This window comes from Sorex fumeus, unplaced genomic scaffold (genome assembly GCF_029834395.1).
Source record: "Sorex fumeus unplaced genomic scaffold, SorFum_2.1 ptg000054l, whole genome shotgun sequence".
NCBI lineage: Eukaryota > Metazoa > Chordata > Mammalia > Eulipotyphla > Soricidae > Sorex > Sorex fumeus.
This window is the reverse complement of record NW_026606111.1, coordinates 6,193,232-6,209,495: the sequence shown is the minus strand read 5'-3', so window position 1 is coordinate 6,209,495 and position 16,264 is coordinate 6,193,232. Positions and strand designations below refer to the sequence as shown.

The window sequence follows — 16,264 nt, the reverse complement described above, 5'->3', positions numbered from 1 at the left end:
TGAGTCAGAGAGGGACAGAAATAGAAGGACTGCACTCATTCGTGGAGTATAAAACAGCATAACATGAAGCTTACACTTAAGGACAGTAGATACATGGGCCAGGAAGATTGCTGCATAGGTGGAAGCCTGCCTCATGAGTGGGGGAGAGAGGGTTGCTGGAATAGAGAAGGAATCACTACGAAAATGATGGCTGGAGGAACCGGTCAGGATAGGAGATAGGTGCTGACAGTAGATAATGGACCAAACATGATAACCTCTCAGTATCTGTATTGCAAATCATAATGCCCAAAAGGAGAGAGAGAGTATGGGGAATATTGCCTGCCATGGAGGCAGGAAGAGGGTTGTAAAGGGGGGTTATACCGGGGATATTGGTGGTGGGGAATTTGCACAGGTGGAGGGACAGGTGTTTGATCATTGTGTGATTGTAACCCAAACATGAAAGCTTGTAACTATCTCATGGTGATGCAATAAAATTTAAATTAAAAAAAATAATTACTAAATACTGATCTTTAGTTTCTCCATTATTATAAAAGAAAGAAAGAAGAATGTATATAAAGTACCCTGCATGGTGCATGCTTCATATCAGGTGTTTAATAAATGTCAGTCCCTTCTCCTTTCCTCCTCATGAAAGTTTCAGTCAGTTTTAAATGTCTGTGCTGAAAAGAAAGATCTTGGGTGAGACCATTAAGTTAATTTTGAATGTGTTACAAAATAATAAATTTGCTTTTCCCCTTCTCTTTTTTTTTACCTTCTTGGTGCATGAATGTTCACATACATAGATATTTCTCCCAATAGGGATAATGGGAGGACAGTTTTTTTAGACTTGAGTATTTCAAAGTGTTTGATTTAATGATCTCCAAGTTTCTTAGTGATTCAAAATAAATAAATTTTAAGAAAGATAATTATGATGTTTTGAGAAAAGATTTTTAAAGAAAATACTTAGGGAATATGACTCCTGATGCAGATAATTGTCTCATTTTCAAACTTTTAACATCTTTTGAATTTTCTTTTGAAATATACCTAGTATATGGAGCTGATGAGGCACATTTTAATAAGTGCATATCATTCAAAGAAAACAAAGACCTGAAATAGAACTCCAGGGTTCTGAACGGTGCTGTTATCACTTCACTGTGTCTGGTGTGATGTCTTTGTCAATATGCAAGGATTTTTTCCTCAGAAAAGAGGAAATAAAATTGTCGAGAGATCACATATAAAAGTAGAATGTGCATAGAAGAGAGTAAAAGAATGATGCGAAGTGTGCACAGGGACATGTAGAATATGGGTCACAGCTACTCTGCTTGGGTCTTCGTGAAAGTCTGATGACCCGAAGAGTGAACTTGTCAGAGAGGAATCCTGGAATCTGTTAGCTGTTAGCTCCGGTGAGCCCTGGTTATGTGTTTTACTGATCCGTGTTCCTAAGCTAATGAGACAGAACTGTGCATGGGTCCTTAGGCTTTGGTGCCTATTAGTGCTGCCAGAGCTAATGGTGTCATTTTAAAGGAGAAAATGATTGAAAAGAAATTCAGCATGTTTGTGTATGTTCTGCATTAGCCAGAACAGAAAGGAAATCATATGTTATTGTGGTACTTGGTTTATTATTACATGCCATATATGTATTTGCATGTATATATGTGTGCATATATATATGTATCGTCGATCGTTACATATATATATGCACACATATATATACATGCAAATACATATATGGCATGTAATAATAAACCAAGTACCACAATAACATATGATTTCGACTGGTTCAGCACCTCCATGAATGTGCGAGGAACGCCAAGAGAGAGATAGCCACAAAAAGTCGCCTATCTTCAAAAACTCTTGAGCTAATTCGCCAGCGTGGTTTGGCGCATGCCTCAGGCAACCGCAAGCTAACGTCCGAGCTTGCAAAGCAGTGCAGAGATGCGATCAAGGAAGACCTCAAAGAGAGAAGAGCAGAAGTACTGGTAGATGCGGCAGAAGCCGGGAAAAGTATTCGTAAGGCCCGCCTGTCCTTCGCCAACTATAAGACCAAGATGACTGCCCTCCGACGTCCTGATGGATCCATCACATCCTCCAGAACGGCAATGGAGAAGATTATCCATGACTTCTACTCAAATCTCTTCGATAGCCATGTCCACTTGCCGACATACCAAATTCCAGAGGATGGGTATGTCGTTCCCAACGTTCTCCCTTCCGAAATCCGACACGCCATTTCGTTGGTAAAGAAGCAAACAGCACCCGGTCCAGACAAGGTCAGACCTGAACACCTGAAGAACCTGCCGTCAGTACTCATCAATACACTGGCTCGGCTCTTCACTCGCTACCTGTCTGAATGCAAGGTTCCGTCCCAATGGAAAACCAGCAGGACCGTACTACTGTTCAAGAAGGGAGACATCCATGACATTGGCAACTATCGCCCGATCTGCCTATTGTCTGTCATCTACAAGCTGTTCACTCGAGTCATCCTGAATAGGATTGGCAGAACACTAGATGAAGGACAACCATGCGAGCAAGCAGGGTTCCGCAAAGGATTCAGCACCATCGACCATATCCACACGGTAACCAAGCTCATTGAGGTTTCTCGGGAGTTCAAGATGCCGCTCTGCTTAACGTTCATTGATTTAAAGAAGGCCTTTGATTCTGTTGAGACGGAAGCGGTCATTGAAGCCCTAGCCAATCAGGGCATTCAAGCCCAATACATCAGGATCCTCCGTGAGCTGTATTGCGGATTCACTACCAGGATCTCACCATTCTACAAAGAAGTGATCGTTGATGTCAAGAGAGGGGTGCGGCAGGGTGATACCATTTCACCGAAACTCTTCAGTGCCACCCTCGAGAACATCATGCGACGACTGGAATGGGAAGGAATGGGAGTGAAGATAGATGGTCGGCAACTACACCACCTCCGCTTTGCTGATGACATTGTTTTAATAACACCAAACATCAGCCAAGCGGCACAAATGCTGGCCGACTTTGACCGTGAGTGTGGAAAGGTAGGACTACAGCTGAATCTTATGAAGACAATGTTTATGAGAAACAGCCTTGTTCCTGACGCCCCATTCGCTCTCAATGGAACGACCATCTCCGAATGCAACAGCTATGTGTACCTAGGTCGAGAGGTCAACATGAGAAATGACCTGGCACCTGAGCTGCGCAGGAGGAAGAGAGCGGCTTGGAACGCCTTCAAGAACGTCGAAGAAATAGCTAAGAGGACGAAGAACCTCCGGCTCCGGGCACATCTCTTTGATTCCACTGTTCTTCCTGCATTAACATATGCCTCAGAGACCTGGGCCCTACGCAAACAAGATGAGAACGCCATTCAGGTCTCCCAAAGAATAGAAAGAGCTATGCTTGGAATATCACGTTTCACTCAAATGAGAGAACGAATCCGGAGTTCTGACATCCGTCAACGATCAAGGATCAGGGACGCTGTCTCATATGCCAAGGTGTCGAAAATCAGATGGGCTGGTCACGTAATGAGATTTAAAGACGACCGTTGGACTAGAGCTGTTACTGATTGGATTCCACGGGATATCAAGAGACCGCGTGGCCGCCCACCTACCAGATGGTCAGACTTCTTTGTCAAGATCATGAACGATCGGTTTGAGGCCCTCCATGTTCCCGGAGCGAAGAGATGCCATTGGGCTACACTAGCACGCGACAGGGACAAATGGAGACGTTACTGGCGCCCGCTCGAGCAAATCGACGACTAACGGGAAGTTAAGTGATTAAGTGATATATATGTATATATATTATTTGAGACTTCTCTTTGAGATCTCTATCAAAAGAGCAGAGTTGAATTTGAAAGAGAAATAGTTAACTTGAAAGTTTAAAAAACGTTGAATTTGAAATGGGTGAGAGAAGATATAGTAATATGGAATTAACATGCATTCCTAAAGGGATAGAGAACATAAACATTATTGGATCTAAATTGTTAGCAAATCCTTGGAATGCAAATGAAGGACTCACTAAAGTAAATTTGAGCTGTGAATTAACATCTTAATAAATTACCCACCCCAACTTTGGACCCAGGGGTCAGAGACACAGCTCTCATGGCTAGCACCTGCATGCCTTGAGTTTGATTGTCCAGGTGACCCTGGCAGCCCCAGAGCACCACTGGTCCCAGTCCCAAGCATCACACAAAACCAGGAGGCTCAGCGTCAAGACGGAGGTTCCAACACCATTAGGTTTGACCCCTGTTTTTAAAGAAAAAACTTTTTTTAGATTCACTGTGTTTGTGGACTTCATCAAACATTGAGTGAGCATAAAATGATTTTAGGTGTTAATTACTGCCAATTATCAAATTTACTCTGAAACTTTAGAATAATTGGCTTTGGTTGTCCCAGACATCTTTAACAAGCAAGTGACATCAGCTGAGTCTTGTATTTATAACTGTTTGGAAAGAGAAAAGTCTTAGATATGCGTATTGGATTTTGGCCTCCTCCTGTTATTAAGAGCTTAGTTGTAGTTGTCCCAGGCAAAATGGATTCTGTGATCTGCTTATAATTCTCATCATGAATAATTCTCGCATTGCATAAAACAGACAGGAGTGATGCAGTTATGCCATTCAGTTTGGCATCCTAATAAACCAATACTATTAAACATTACCATTACCTTACCTTACTTGGCAGAAACCCCCATTTGATTCATGTGACCTTTATTTGTGCTGCTCATGCCCATGGAAAGGTTATTCAGTTCAATAATGGTTTCTCGTTTTGCCTTAAAAAAAAAACACAAAAGCTCTGCAGCTGTGAAATGCAGTTCATTTTAAAATTAACCTATTGTAAAATCCTTAATGATTGAGAAATTCTGCAATTTGCAATGATTTGTGGTTTGTGTTGCAACCAGAATAGCAAACAGCAGAGAAGCTGCAGGTCAGAATGCTACGCTTTTGAAAAGTAAAAGAAGAGAAACTCGATAAGATACTGTTCTTGGTTCAAGACAAGTATGTTATTCTCCTTCTGCCCTTCATCTGTCACATTGGTTCATCTCCCACCCACAGACTCTCTCCCAAATAGATTATAATCCTTGGGAGAAAAAAAGTCCCTTTAATTGGAGATTTTTACACATGTAGTATAACCGACTACAGGTGGACTCTATACTCTTTTCTCCTCTTTAATATCAGCCTAGAGCTGAGATTCTTAACAGAAGACACAGGTTTGATCTAGTATTTGAATATGACTTCCGAAACAAATTAGCTTTGTTTCAAGTTCAACTCCTGGGGATTCAGTTTTCGCCTCCAGAAAATGTCGTTGACTTCTTAAATAGATTTAATTAGATAGTGTATCAGGAAGCCTAGTGGGCTTGCTTCTCTATTATTCAGCAACTATGAGGCCATAATAAACTTAAGTCTTCTGTGCTTCTGCTCCTCTGTCTATAAAAGTGTGCATATCTCTAGGGTTGCTGTGAGGATCAAATGAATTAATCTGTAAAATACTTCGAATAGTACTTGGCACCTAAAGTATTTAGTAATTATCAACCATTGTGGTTAGCAAATAATTTAGCTAAAACGCTTTATTTATGAATAATAGTAATATAAAGGAAAGTTTAGAGTGCTCTGAGAAAATTTGTAAGAGCTAGAAAGATTAGCTGTGACTTTGTTATTGAGTCCTTTATGATGGAAAGCCATTGCCAAAGAATGGCGTGGTTGGATTTCCGTGAAGTGTTTGTTACATTTCTTTGCTTTTATTCACCTTTAATTTTTTTCAATAAGGAATTGAGCAGTATACAGTTTTGTGATTTTAGACAGATGCATATAGTTACCACTAGAGTGGAGATACAGAATAGGTTCATCACCTGTCCCCCAAATCCCACGTGAAACCTCTTTGTAATCAAGTATTACCTTCTGTTGCCAAACACTGCAACTGCTTTTTTGGTTTTTGTTCCTGTAATTTTTGCTCTTTTTCTAGGGTGTCATGTAAATCTAATTTCTTTAAGTTAGCATGTTCTTGCATTTCTCAATAGTTTATAAATAGTTTTTATTGCTTGGTGGTATTCCATTCTGTGGCTGTACCAAAATTTATCACTTCTCAAGCTGAAGGATATTTGAGTCATTTCCAATTTGGGGTTGTAAATAAAACTACCGTAAGTGTTCTTATACAGATTTTTATGTGAACTTATTTTATTTCTCTTATGGTTGCTGCCTATTAATGACCATTATATGCTTATCTTTATCTTTTAAAAATCAAACTTTTCTGAAGTGGTTGTACCACTTGTATTCCCACCGAGAATATGAGAATTCAGTGAGTTAAGTATGACTGAGAAGGTTTGAAAAAATACAGCAAAATACAGAGAAGAAAACAAATCTTTTCTGATTCCATTACATACCAGTAATCACTACCAATATGTTGCAACTTTAACCATCCACTTATGTCCTATCAAGATTCATTATAGTTTAATAACATCTATGGGCTGGAGCGATAGCACAGCGGTAGGGCGTTTGCCTTACAAGCAGCCAACATGGCTGACCCGAGTTTGATTCCTCCGCCCCTCTTGGAGAACCCGGCAAGCTACTGAGAGTATCTCGCCTGCACGGCAGAGCCTGGCAAGCTGCCTGTGACGTATTCGATATGCCAAACACATTAACAACAAAGTCTCCAATGGAGACGTTACTGGGCCCGCTCGAGCAAATCGATGAACAACAGAAGAACCGTGACCGTGACCGTGATGATAAACTCTGATTCTGTTAGAAGGCAGTCTGTAGTATGGTGGGAATTTAGTGCCTTGGAGTTGTGACTTGTCTGTAGTGATTATCAGGATAAAGAAGACAGTGTCCTAATTGCTTTCTTTTCTTTTCTAAAATTAAAAAAAAAATTTATTAGTGAAACACCATGAAGTACAGTTGTAAACTTTTATATATATATATATATTTTTTTTTTTTTGCTTTTTTGGTCACACCCGGTGATGCACAGGGGTTACTCCTGGCTCTGCACTCAGAAATCACTCCTGGCGGTGCTCAGGGGACCATATGGGATGCTGGGAATTGAACCTGGGTCAGCTGCATGCAAGGCAAACGCCCTACCCGCTGTGCTATCGCTCCAGCCCCTAGACTTATAAATTTTTGTGCTTGGGTTTCAGTTATATAGTGATCGAGTACCCAACCCTCCACCAGTGCCCATTCTCCACCATCACTAATCCCAGAATCCCTCCCAACCCCACCCCACCCTGCCTCTGTGGCAGGGCATTCCCTTTTGTTCTCTCTCTCCTTTTGGGTGCTGTGGTTTACAAAAGAGGCATCGAGTGGCAATCATGTTCAGTCTATAGTCTACTTTCAGCATGCATCTCCCATCCTGGGAGGATTCTCCCAACACCCTTTACTTGGTGCTCCCTTCTCTATCTGAGCTGCCTTTTCCCCTAGCATGTGTCGCTGGCCTCCAAGCCATGGAGTGAACCTCTGCCCAGTGAATTTTTAATTTCATCTACTGAATCGTTTATTTGTGACATTTCTTTTTGTAGCTTTCTTATTTCTGCTCTCATTTCTTCCTGTATTTTCTCGGCTATCCGTTCCACTGTTTCTTTCATTTCTTCCTTTAATTTTCTGGATGTCTGTATCATTCATTCTTTGAATTCCTTGAACATCCTGAGCATTTCATTACGGAATTCTTCGTCGGAGTGCTCATATTTGTGGGTAGCCCCTGTTGAGGATTTGGGACTCTTTTCTTCGTCCTCTTCTCGTAATGGAGATTTGCGCCGTTTCTTCATGCTGTTGTGGTTGTCCAGAGGTAAAACCTTGAAGTTCACTAGCACTGTTCCCTCTTATTGCAGGAAAGGATTCTGAATAAGGTTGGTCGATGGTGGTCACCCTTCTCCTCTTCTAGAAAATGTCCTTCCTCTCAGACTTTATTCTGTTGTTTATGATAGGCATCAGTGAAGTGTTGGAGGAGGTGCTCTTTTATATTGGGCTTGCTTGTACAGCTTGTGGGGTACACTGGTCTATTGTTGGAATGGGAGTGGGCTGGTGGATTATTGTCCTGTTGTGTTTGAGGCAGCCAGGTCATTTCCCACAGAATTAGGTGATGAAGGTTAGGGTGCGAATCTATCCTGCTAGGAATGGGGGAATGGGAACTATAACTGTGGCCACACAGAGGGCCACACCCACTTTTGAGGAGGCCACGCCCCCTGCAGTGGAAGCCGTGCCCCCAGCCAGTCCTGGTGCTCGTGCACAGACCTGTCGTGGGGGCGGCGACTAGTTGGGCTGGCACTCGCTGTGGAAGTGGGCAGGTGCCCCAGGCTGGGTCCCGGCTGGCGTTCAGGGGCGCAGGTCTGGGTGGGGAGGCTGCGCCAAGCAGGTACAGACCTGTTGGGGGGCGGCGGGGGCTCGGCAGCGACTACTTGGGCTGGCGGTGGCTGCAGAAGTCCTCGTTGCTTTCTTTTCATTCGTTTCTTTCATTAGCTGAACTGAATGCTCGATTGGAGGGAACTTTTAGTGAATTCCATCTTGCATGAGAGAGACTTCTGCTAATGTGTTTTTAACCTACCAGAATATGGTATTTATTTTATACAGTAGACTTGCACAGTCGATCTTTATTCAAGAGGCACAAAGTTTAGTAAAGCAACTTCTTTGTAAATGGTAGGCTTAGAATGCTTTGGGGGTTTTGTTTTTTTAATTTGTTTTTTAATTTGAAGGCCATGCCTGGAGGTGCCCAGGGATTGCTCCTGGTTATGTGCTCAGGGGTCACTCCTGGTGGTTGCTCTGAGACCCGTATGCAGTGTCAGGGATCAGACTGGGATCAGCCTCATGCAAGGCAAGTGCCTTGCTTTCTGTGCTATCTCTCCCACCCCTACTAATGACGTGTCCAGGATTTTACTTACTCTGTGTATCATGACATTGCTATAGTAGTTCTGAAAGACAATCTAATAATTCAGATAAGTTATTTGTATTATCTAATAAAAGAGAAACTTAGACTTGCATTTCATTCTCACTTGTTTTCATTGACTTTATAAGTATTAGAAACTGAAGTTACTTAGCTTAAAAAAATAAGATTTCGAGGTCATCGACTTAAGATATGTTTTAAAGATCTACCTTCTGTTATACTGCAGAGGTAGAGCTTGACTTACTGAGCAGTAGAATTGCTGAGAAAAGAAAGGAAAGCTGGCTGCCTGTGCTGTCCACAGAGGTAGGGTGAGAATCTCTGCATTATATATTGAATATATACAGAGTATGCAGAATACACAATATATATTCTTGTTTAGTCTCACCATCGTTATTCTGTTTCACCCCAGTCTCTTCCCCTCTCTTTCTCTCAATAAATTGAAATTCTGAAAAATGGTATAAATGCTTTTAAAAATACATTTTGCATGGTTGAGGAATAGCACTGTCAGTCTTCTTAGATTCTGGTCGAGGATTCGTGGCTGACTCCGGGTAGGGCTAAAGAAAATGGAAGATAATGACGGAGTAGTATCTTGTGTTAACACCCCGTCCCAGGTTAAGTGATGCTAAAAATAGATGCATAAGAGTGGGAACAAGTGAAAAGGGCACATAAGCCAACTCGAGGAAGTTTCCAGGGGCCCAAACTGGACCAACAGGAGCCAAATAACAAATGGCAGTAGCCTCCCGTTATAAACCAAAGAACAAATAAATACCTGCAAATGTGAACTGATGTGTACAAATAGGTAAGTGAGGGAGAAGGGTCAAATTTTCCTTACAGATGTAGTTCAGATCATGGAGAAAATTGAAAACTCCATTAGCACACCATGGTGATAATTGCTGCTGGCAAGATTCACGGATGAATGCTAAATTTAATGAGCAAAATTTTAAAGAGAATTTGGATATTTATATAGCCCCAAAATATCTCTCCCCAGACTTAATAATATCTGGGATGGTTTTAATAAGAGTACACAAATTCTCTGTTACCCTTCCCTCCAGAAAATAGAGTTTACTTCCCTTATCCTTAAGTGAGACGAGTCATAGTGACATAATCTACAGTAGAGTTTGGGAAGGGAATAATAGTACCTTCACAGCAGAGAAACTTGCAGACGACATCCTGACCTATTGATGAGGGTTACCATCACCTGTGATGAATCATCTCCTAACACTCCCAGCCCCAGATAGTATACAATGAAAATGACACTTTACCTCTTTGGCATTCTTCCCGAAAAGCAACAACCTTAGTCTAATCACGAGAAAACACCAAAATATCCCCAAATTAAGTAATATTTTTTAAAATATCTGACTAACAGCCTGCAAAAGTGTCAGGAAAAGTCTGAGAACTGTCACAGATCAGAAAGAGCTGAGCAGGTCTGATGACTAATAAATACATTGGAACAGGCAAAGATATTCATTTCTAGAATTGCTCAGTTCCATGATATCATATTTAAACATTAGGGGAAGTTAAGTGACCGGAATCCTGGAGCTTTCTGTACCACTTTACAAATGTTCGGTAAATCTAAAAATCACTAAAAACTTGGAATTAAAGAATATTATTGGTGATTTTTCTCAGTCTAAGGCTATTTGTTCTTTCAAAGTTTCTTCAGCTCAAATTAATTCAGTTGTCCCAACACATCCACCTCCCCAAGACTTTGTACAATCTCTTCTTCTGATTCAACTTAATTAAAAACTTTTATTGCAATCATCATGAATATAGAGTTACAAAGTTGTTCGTGATTGAATTTCAGTTGGACAGTCCCTTCACTAGAGTCCACATCCCTCTACCAGTGTCCCCAGTTTCCCTTCTGGCCCTAGCCTGCCTCTATGGCAGACACTTTTCATTTTTTCTTTTTGGATCCTGTGGTTTGTGATACTATTACTGAAAGGGCATTGTGCATATTACTTTACCTCCTGATGGACGTTTGGTAGCACAGCCTTCTGTGACTCGTAGTATTCCCAATACTGAGGATAGACAGGTATTTCAAAAAGCAGTGGCAAAGGCAAGCGGGCCATGTTTATATTTGTCTGTTTGGGGAACCTGGGGTGGGGGGTGGAAGGGAAGGTCTCCTTTTGGGTCTTATCATTGAGCTGTTAATTAAAAATCTCCAGAGATACTAGACCTCATCTTATCTGAATGTCACTTAATTCCAGATTATTGGTAGATTCAAATACTATATTAAAAATTTTTTTTAAAGAACACCTTGGTACTCAAAATAGATTTGTAAAAAGCACTTTTTTTTTTTAGGGGTGAAAGACTCTCAGGCAGTACTCAGGTTCCCCACTAGCCATTCTAGGTCAGACTTATCTGTGCTTCAGTGCAGGAGCCTGAAGATGAAGTGTTAGGACACCCAGCCACTTGGGTGATGCTCAGGGGCATCTGGTGCCCGGAATCAAACCATACCTAGCACGCACCTTGGTTGCTATGCTATCTCCTGGCCCCTATAAAAAGCACTTTTTTCAGAGAAAATATGCTGGATTATTTTGCTTTTCTTTCCCCATTCCCACCCCCCCACCCCAAAACAGAAAAGCTTCATTCATTGGGTGCAATTACAGCTACTGATTTGAGATCCTGATTTATAAATATTTTATTCTTATTACTTTCAAGCTCTCATTAACTTGAGCTAGGATAACAGAGTTGATTATAGCAGGGCTGACGGGATCTTGTTTTAGTAAATAATAATATGTAATTGACTGAGGATGATTATTGTCATAGTAACAAATTAGGATTTGGACATTAAAATTAAACTTCTCCCCAGTATGCCAATCATGCTTTTGATCTGACCATTAGTGAAAACTGTTTTTAGTTTGTGCACATATGGGAGGTATTATTTTTATCAGTTAAATATATTTTACTACCTAACCCAACAATTACCTGGCAGTGTGTTTATCTTGGAGATATGATTTGTGTGATCAGTGCAAAAAAAATTTAATATTCTTGAGCATGGAGATACATTTAGATTAGTAGGTGGCAGGTGTACGCATTTTCTAGGAAACTCAGTTTTCCAGACTCTTGGACTGTTAATAATTGCCCACATAAATACAGATACTTAATAATAACTGCTTAATTGCTATGGTTAAATTGACAAACACATAATTCATAGCAATTCTGAAACTAGGAACACAGGAATAATAAAGCTGAAAGATAAAGACTTACTGTAGTTACTCATCAGTAAAAGTGGAGGCCGCACTGTGTGACTCGCAGGCTTTTCATGTGTAATAATATTTTCTTGATAGCTGTTTTCAGAGTGGATCTTTCCAGGTTTCTTTAGTGAATCTACTTACAAAGAGTTTTTTTTTTTTTTAAGATTTTTTTCCCCACTTTATTTAGTATTATTTTTATTGTATTGAATCACTGTGAGAGATCAGTTACAGAGTTGTTGATAATTGGGTTTCAGTCATACAGTGTTCCAACACTCATCCCTTCATCAGTGCACATTTCCCTCCCGTATCCTTCCCCCCACCCCATGGTAGACAATTTTTTCCTTTCTCTCTTTCCCTCTCTCTAATAAGCAGTAGACATACTCTCCTCTGGGCTTGCCCATGTCTGTTTTTTCATCATCTCCCTCTCACCTCCACCCTGGAGAATCCTACATTATCCTTAGAATGAGAATCTACTCTCAGTAAAACTACCTAATTTCATTAGAAAAAAAAACTATCGCATTTCATTTCCTAATTTTGTACTCAATTAAAAATTATATTGGTTGGCTGAAATGTGCAAGACACTTTGGCTTATAATTTGATTGTCCCAATAAGTTTGGAATTCCTTTGCCTATTTTTGGATATTAGACAATTTCTAAGACTCTGAAATGTTTAGAGACATTAAGTGTGATTACCTAAGTGAAAGAACTGCCTAATATGTATAGATAACGAATAAATAAAAAGTAAAAGGACATAGATTCCTAGGAAGGGAGGGGCTAAGAATAGGTTAATGAATGTTATTTTCATGACAGTGAATATTCTAATAATGAGAGTAAAGTTGTTAGCAAGTTTGCTGAAGGAGCATCGTTTTGGGGGACAGATCTGATTGCACAGTCATTGGACATATTAGACTTGTTAGATTGTTCAAAATGTAAATAGTTTAATCAAGTGTAATGCTCATTAAGGGAGTAGGAATATAATTTGAAAGTTTTTAGGGAGATGTGCGCTGCTGAATCTATGAATTAAAAGCATCTTTCAGAATTTGGTTTCCTTCATATTCCTAGGTGGTAGTGAATATATGGGTAGAAAAATGAGAGCATTTCAAATAATGCTAATGAAGTTAAGTGATTGCAATCTACCATATTGTGAGGAAAAGTTGTTAGCTGTGAAAGATGAGGATAGAATTAAAATATTGCCATGACTGGCATTTGATTTGAAAACTGCAAAGATAAGCTTAGGTTCCTATTTATGAAAACCATCCTCACAGCCTGATGAAATATCTTTTAAAAGGTCTTATAGTTACCATGGATACTTGTTAGCTTTGATACAGTAAGTTGTAATTCATATTCAATCATCTGAGGTAAAGTAACCAAAAAGCAAAATAAAACAAAGCAAAACAAGAAATGAAATCCCACCAACTAAAATCAAAAGTAACTTCATCTCTGAATTCTTACTAGTTGGAAATGGAAAGGCCGAAAATAGTGCAAGGATTTGGTTTTTTGGCTAATTTCTACTGCTTGAAAAGCATAACATTTGCGTTGCTCCTTGTTAGATCTCATCCTAATGATTGCCTTCTCTGTGTTACTTGTTCATTTGACCAGTAAAGGGAAATTTGAAGGAATTTAGATGGTGAAACCTTTATGAACATTGACCCAAGTAGCATCTTCAGTTTCTTAATGCCATTAGGATAGGTGTTGGAGGCGTGGGTCCCAGTAGTCTCACCTTTGTAGGTGGCCTGGAAGTGGCTGCATCTGCGTAGCCTCTTTTAATTGCAGTATATTACAGCCATTTTTGTGTGTCTGTGAAATGTTGGGGTGATGAGCCTGTGTGTAAGGGCCGCACACCGAATCCTGAGGCTTCACTAGACGTTTTAGATGACAAAAGAGCTCTGCATGGAGAGCTACTGAGGGATTTCTGGCATCTCCTCAGGCGTCTGTCACAGAATGGCAAGCAAAAAGCCTTTCAGATGATTGAAGCTGTTTCCTCAATTCTCTTAAAAACAGGTGACAAAAGACCTGAAACAGTATGACAACAAAATTATAGAATGCAAATTTGAGAACAACAGCTGGGTCTTCATGAGGCAGAGAACAGACAAAAGTTTTCCGAATGCCTACAACACTGCCTTGGGTGAGTATTACACCTCCTGCCGTAAGGAAGCTGTGGCAATAAAAACCAGAGAATGAAGGGGATAGAAACTGGATGTGTTTGTGTTGTTCTGCCTGATGTAGCATCAAGCCCTTCAAACCCTGTCCTGCCAGCGGGGAAGGGACTGTCCAAGTTTGGTTTTGTCCCGTTGGTTTCAATTGGCTTGTGCCCATATGCCCAAAAGTGAAAACTTTAAAAGGCAGGATAATTGGCTGCATTCAAGTTGGATTTGTTGAACAACAGTAGCAACAAAAGCCAGGATAATTTCGGATTTTTTCAAAAACGATTTAAAAAAATTATTTGCCAGATGGTAAAATGCTAAATTATCAGGGGAAAATGTAATTTCCATTTCCTAAAATAACTTTTACAAATAATGGAGAACAAAGTAATGAAAACCGTTCATATTAAAAAAAACAACAGCTAAGCACCAAAAAAAATGACAAAAATCAAGAATAAAAGTTAATATATGCCAGAGCAAGTAGGTGTTTGACTCACATGCTGTCAACTTGAGTTCATCCCCAGTATCCCATATGGTCCCTTGAGTACTGCCACAAGTGATTCCCGAGCACCACCAGGTATTGCCCCGCAAAACAAGCAAACAGAAAAGTTAATATAAATGTGTATGATTAGAAAAGTGTTCCATTGGTGGTGACGATGATTATGTGATTAGTTTATGAGAAAATATAGAAATTGTCAGTGTGACTTTTTCAACTGGAAAGTGAATTAATAGACACAAATATCCTTACTGAAGCAAGTATCTGTATTCGGACAAGGTGCATTTATTTTGAAAGTTGGAATAATTAAAGCCAGTGTCTTTTCTTCCATTACCAAATAGGTAAATCGTTTGAAACACTGGCACTAAATTTTGGTTACATAAGAAAAATAGCTCTTCTTGCTAGCAATTTTTTTCGAATACCTTATTTCCAGCAAGTGAGTAAAATAGTAGGAGCCACCAGCTACAGTGAGACTGACATATTTATTCCACTGGAATGGTGGCTTTTGTTGTTCTATGCTTCCCAGTTTTTCCTCAGAGAAAAACTATCGACAGTCACTCAGGTTTTCTATAGAAGATTTGACTGGAACTTCTGTTACCGAACAAGCATTGGTAGACATGCTTCTGATGTCAGTACTCTGTGTAGGTGTCAAAGTAGTGACCAGGGGACTGAGCGCGGAAGCAGTCCCTTCAGTGTGGGGGATCGGCAGAGGAGTTTAGTCCTCCAGGCAGGTGAAACAAAAGTGTTCTGCGTAGTGCACCTAGACTTTACCCTTTCTCATCTTCCTGGCTGAATCTGGTCTCTTCATCCTCCCACTCACGCGGGACATGTGTCTGCCTTTATCCAACAGCTGTGTGCAACAGCATCTCAAACCCTGTCACCAAGGAGATGCTATTCGAGTTCATCGACCGATGTGGAGCTGCGACTCAGGGACAGAAACGAAAGCATCATGTGGACCCTGACACGGAGCTCATGCCCCCGCCACCTCCCAAAAGGCCACGCCCGTTCCCTTGAGGCCTGCCTTCAGCTGGGGCTGGAGGAAGAAGAGAGCCGAGGAGAGATGCTGCTGCCTCACACCTGCAGCCAGAGAATTTCACAGGCGTGTGTGGCTTAATGTTGAAACAAATCTGAGACATATATATATATATATTTATATATTTTTTTTTTTGTAAAAAGAAAAGTATTGTAGCCAGCCTGTAAATATTTGATGCTTTCGTTTCCTCAGTGCTACAGTACATCATGGACTTAAACATTTTATTTATATCTGATAAACTCAGCCTTACCTTGAGGAGTCTGAAGATTGAAATATCCAAAGGTTTAAAATGAGATTGAAATCAATGAAAAGAGGCCTTGTTTATGTATGGAGAACTTTCACCTTTAATTTATAAAGTTAACAATCTGCAACTCTGAGAGCCTAGAACTCTGCTTTTTTTTTTTTTTTTTTTTGCAGTTGTATTTCAACTATGGTGAATTTTCCTTTGAAAAATTTAGGCAGTGGCATTAAACATTCTTGCTGTCATTTATCATGGATTTCCTACATCTCCGAGATTCTTGTATTTAAAAAGAAATGACAAGGTTGTTAAGTATTGAACTTTATCAAACAACTTGGTCTGGCTTCTATCATTTTTAG

General features: G+C 40.2%; 1 protein-coding gene across 2 annotated transcripts in view; it reads left to right on the top strand.

Annotated features, from left to right (window-relative positions):
- Positions 1–15,752, top strand: part of RNGTT (RNA guanylyltransferase and 5'-phosphatase) — a 245,197-nt gene extending 229,445 nt beyond the window's left edge. For both annotated transcript variants that reach the window (XM_056125214.1, XM_056125213.1), the window contains 2 exons: positions 13,999–14,122; positions 15,485–15,752. In XM_056125214.1, the coding sequence (XP_055981189.1) occupies positions 13,999–14,122; positions 15,485–15,648 (288 nt within the window). In that variant the 3' untranslated portion in view covers positions 15,649–15,752. The remainder of the gene's footprint in view (positions 1–13,998; positions 14,123–15,484) is intronic.
- The last annotated feature ends 512 nt before the right edge of the window (positions 15,753–16,264 follow it).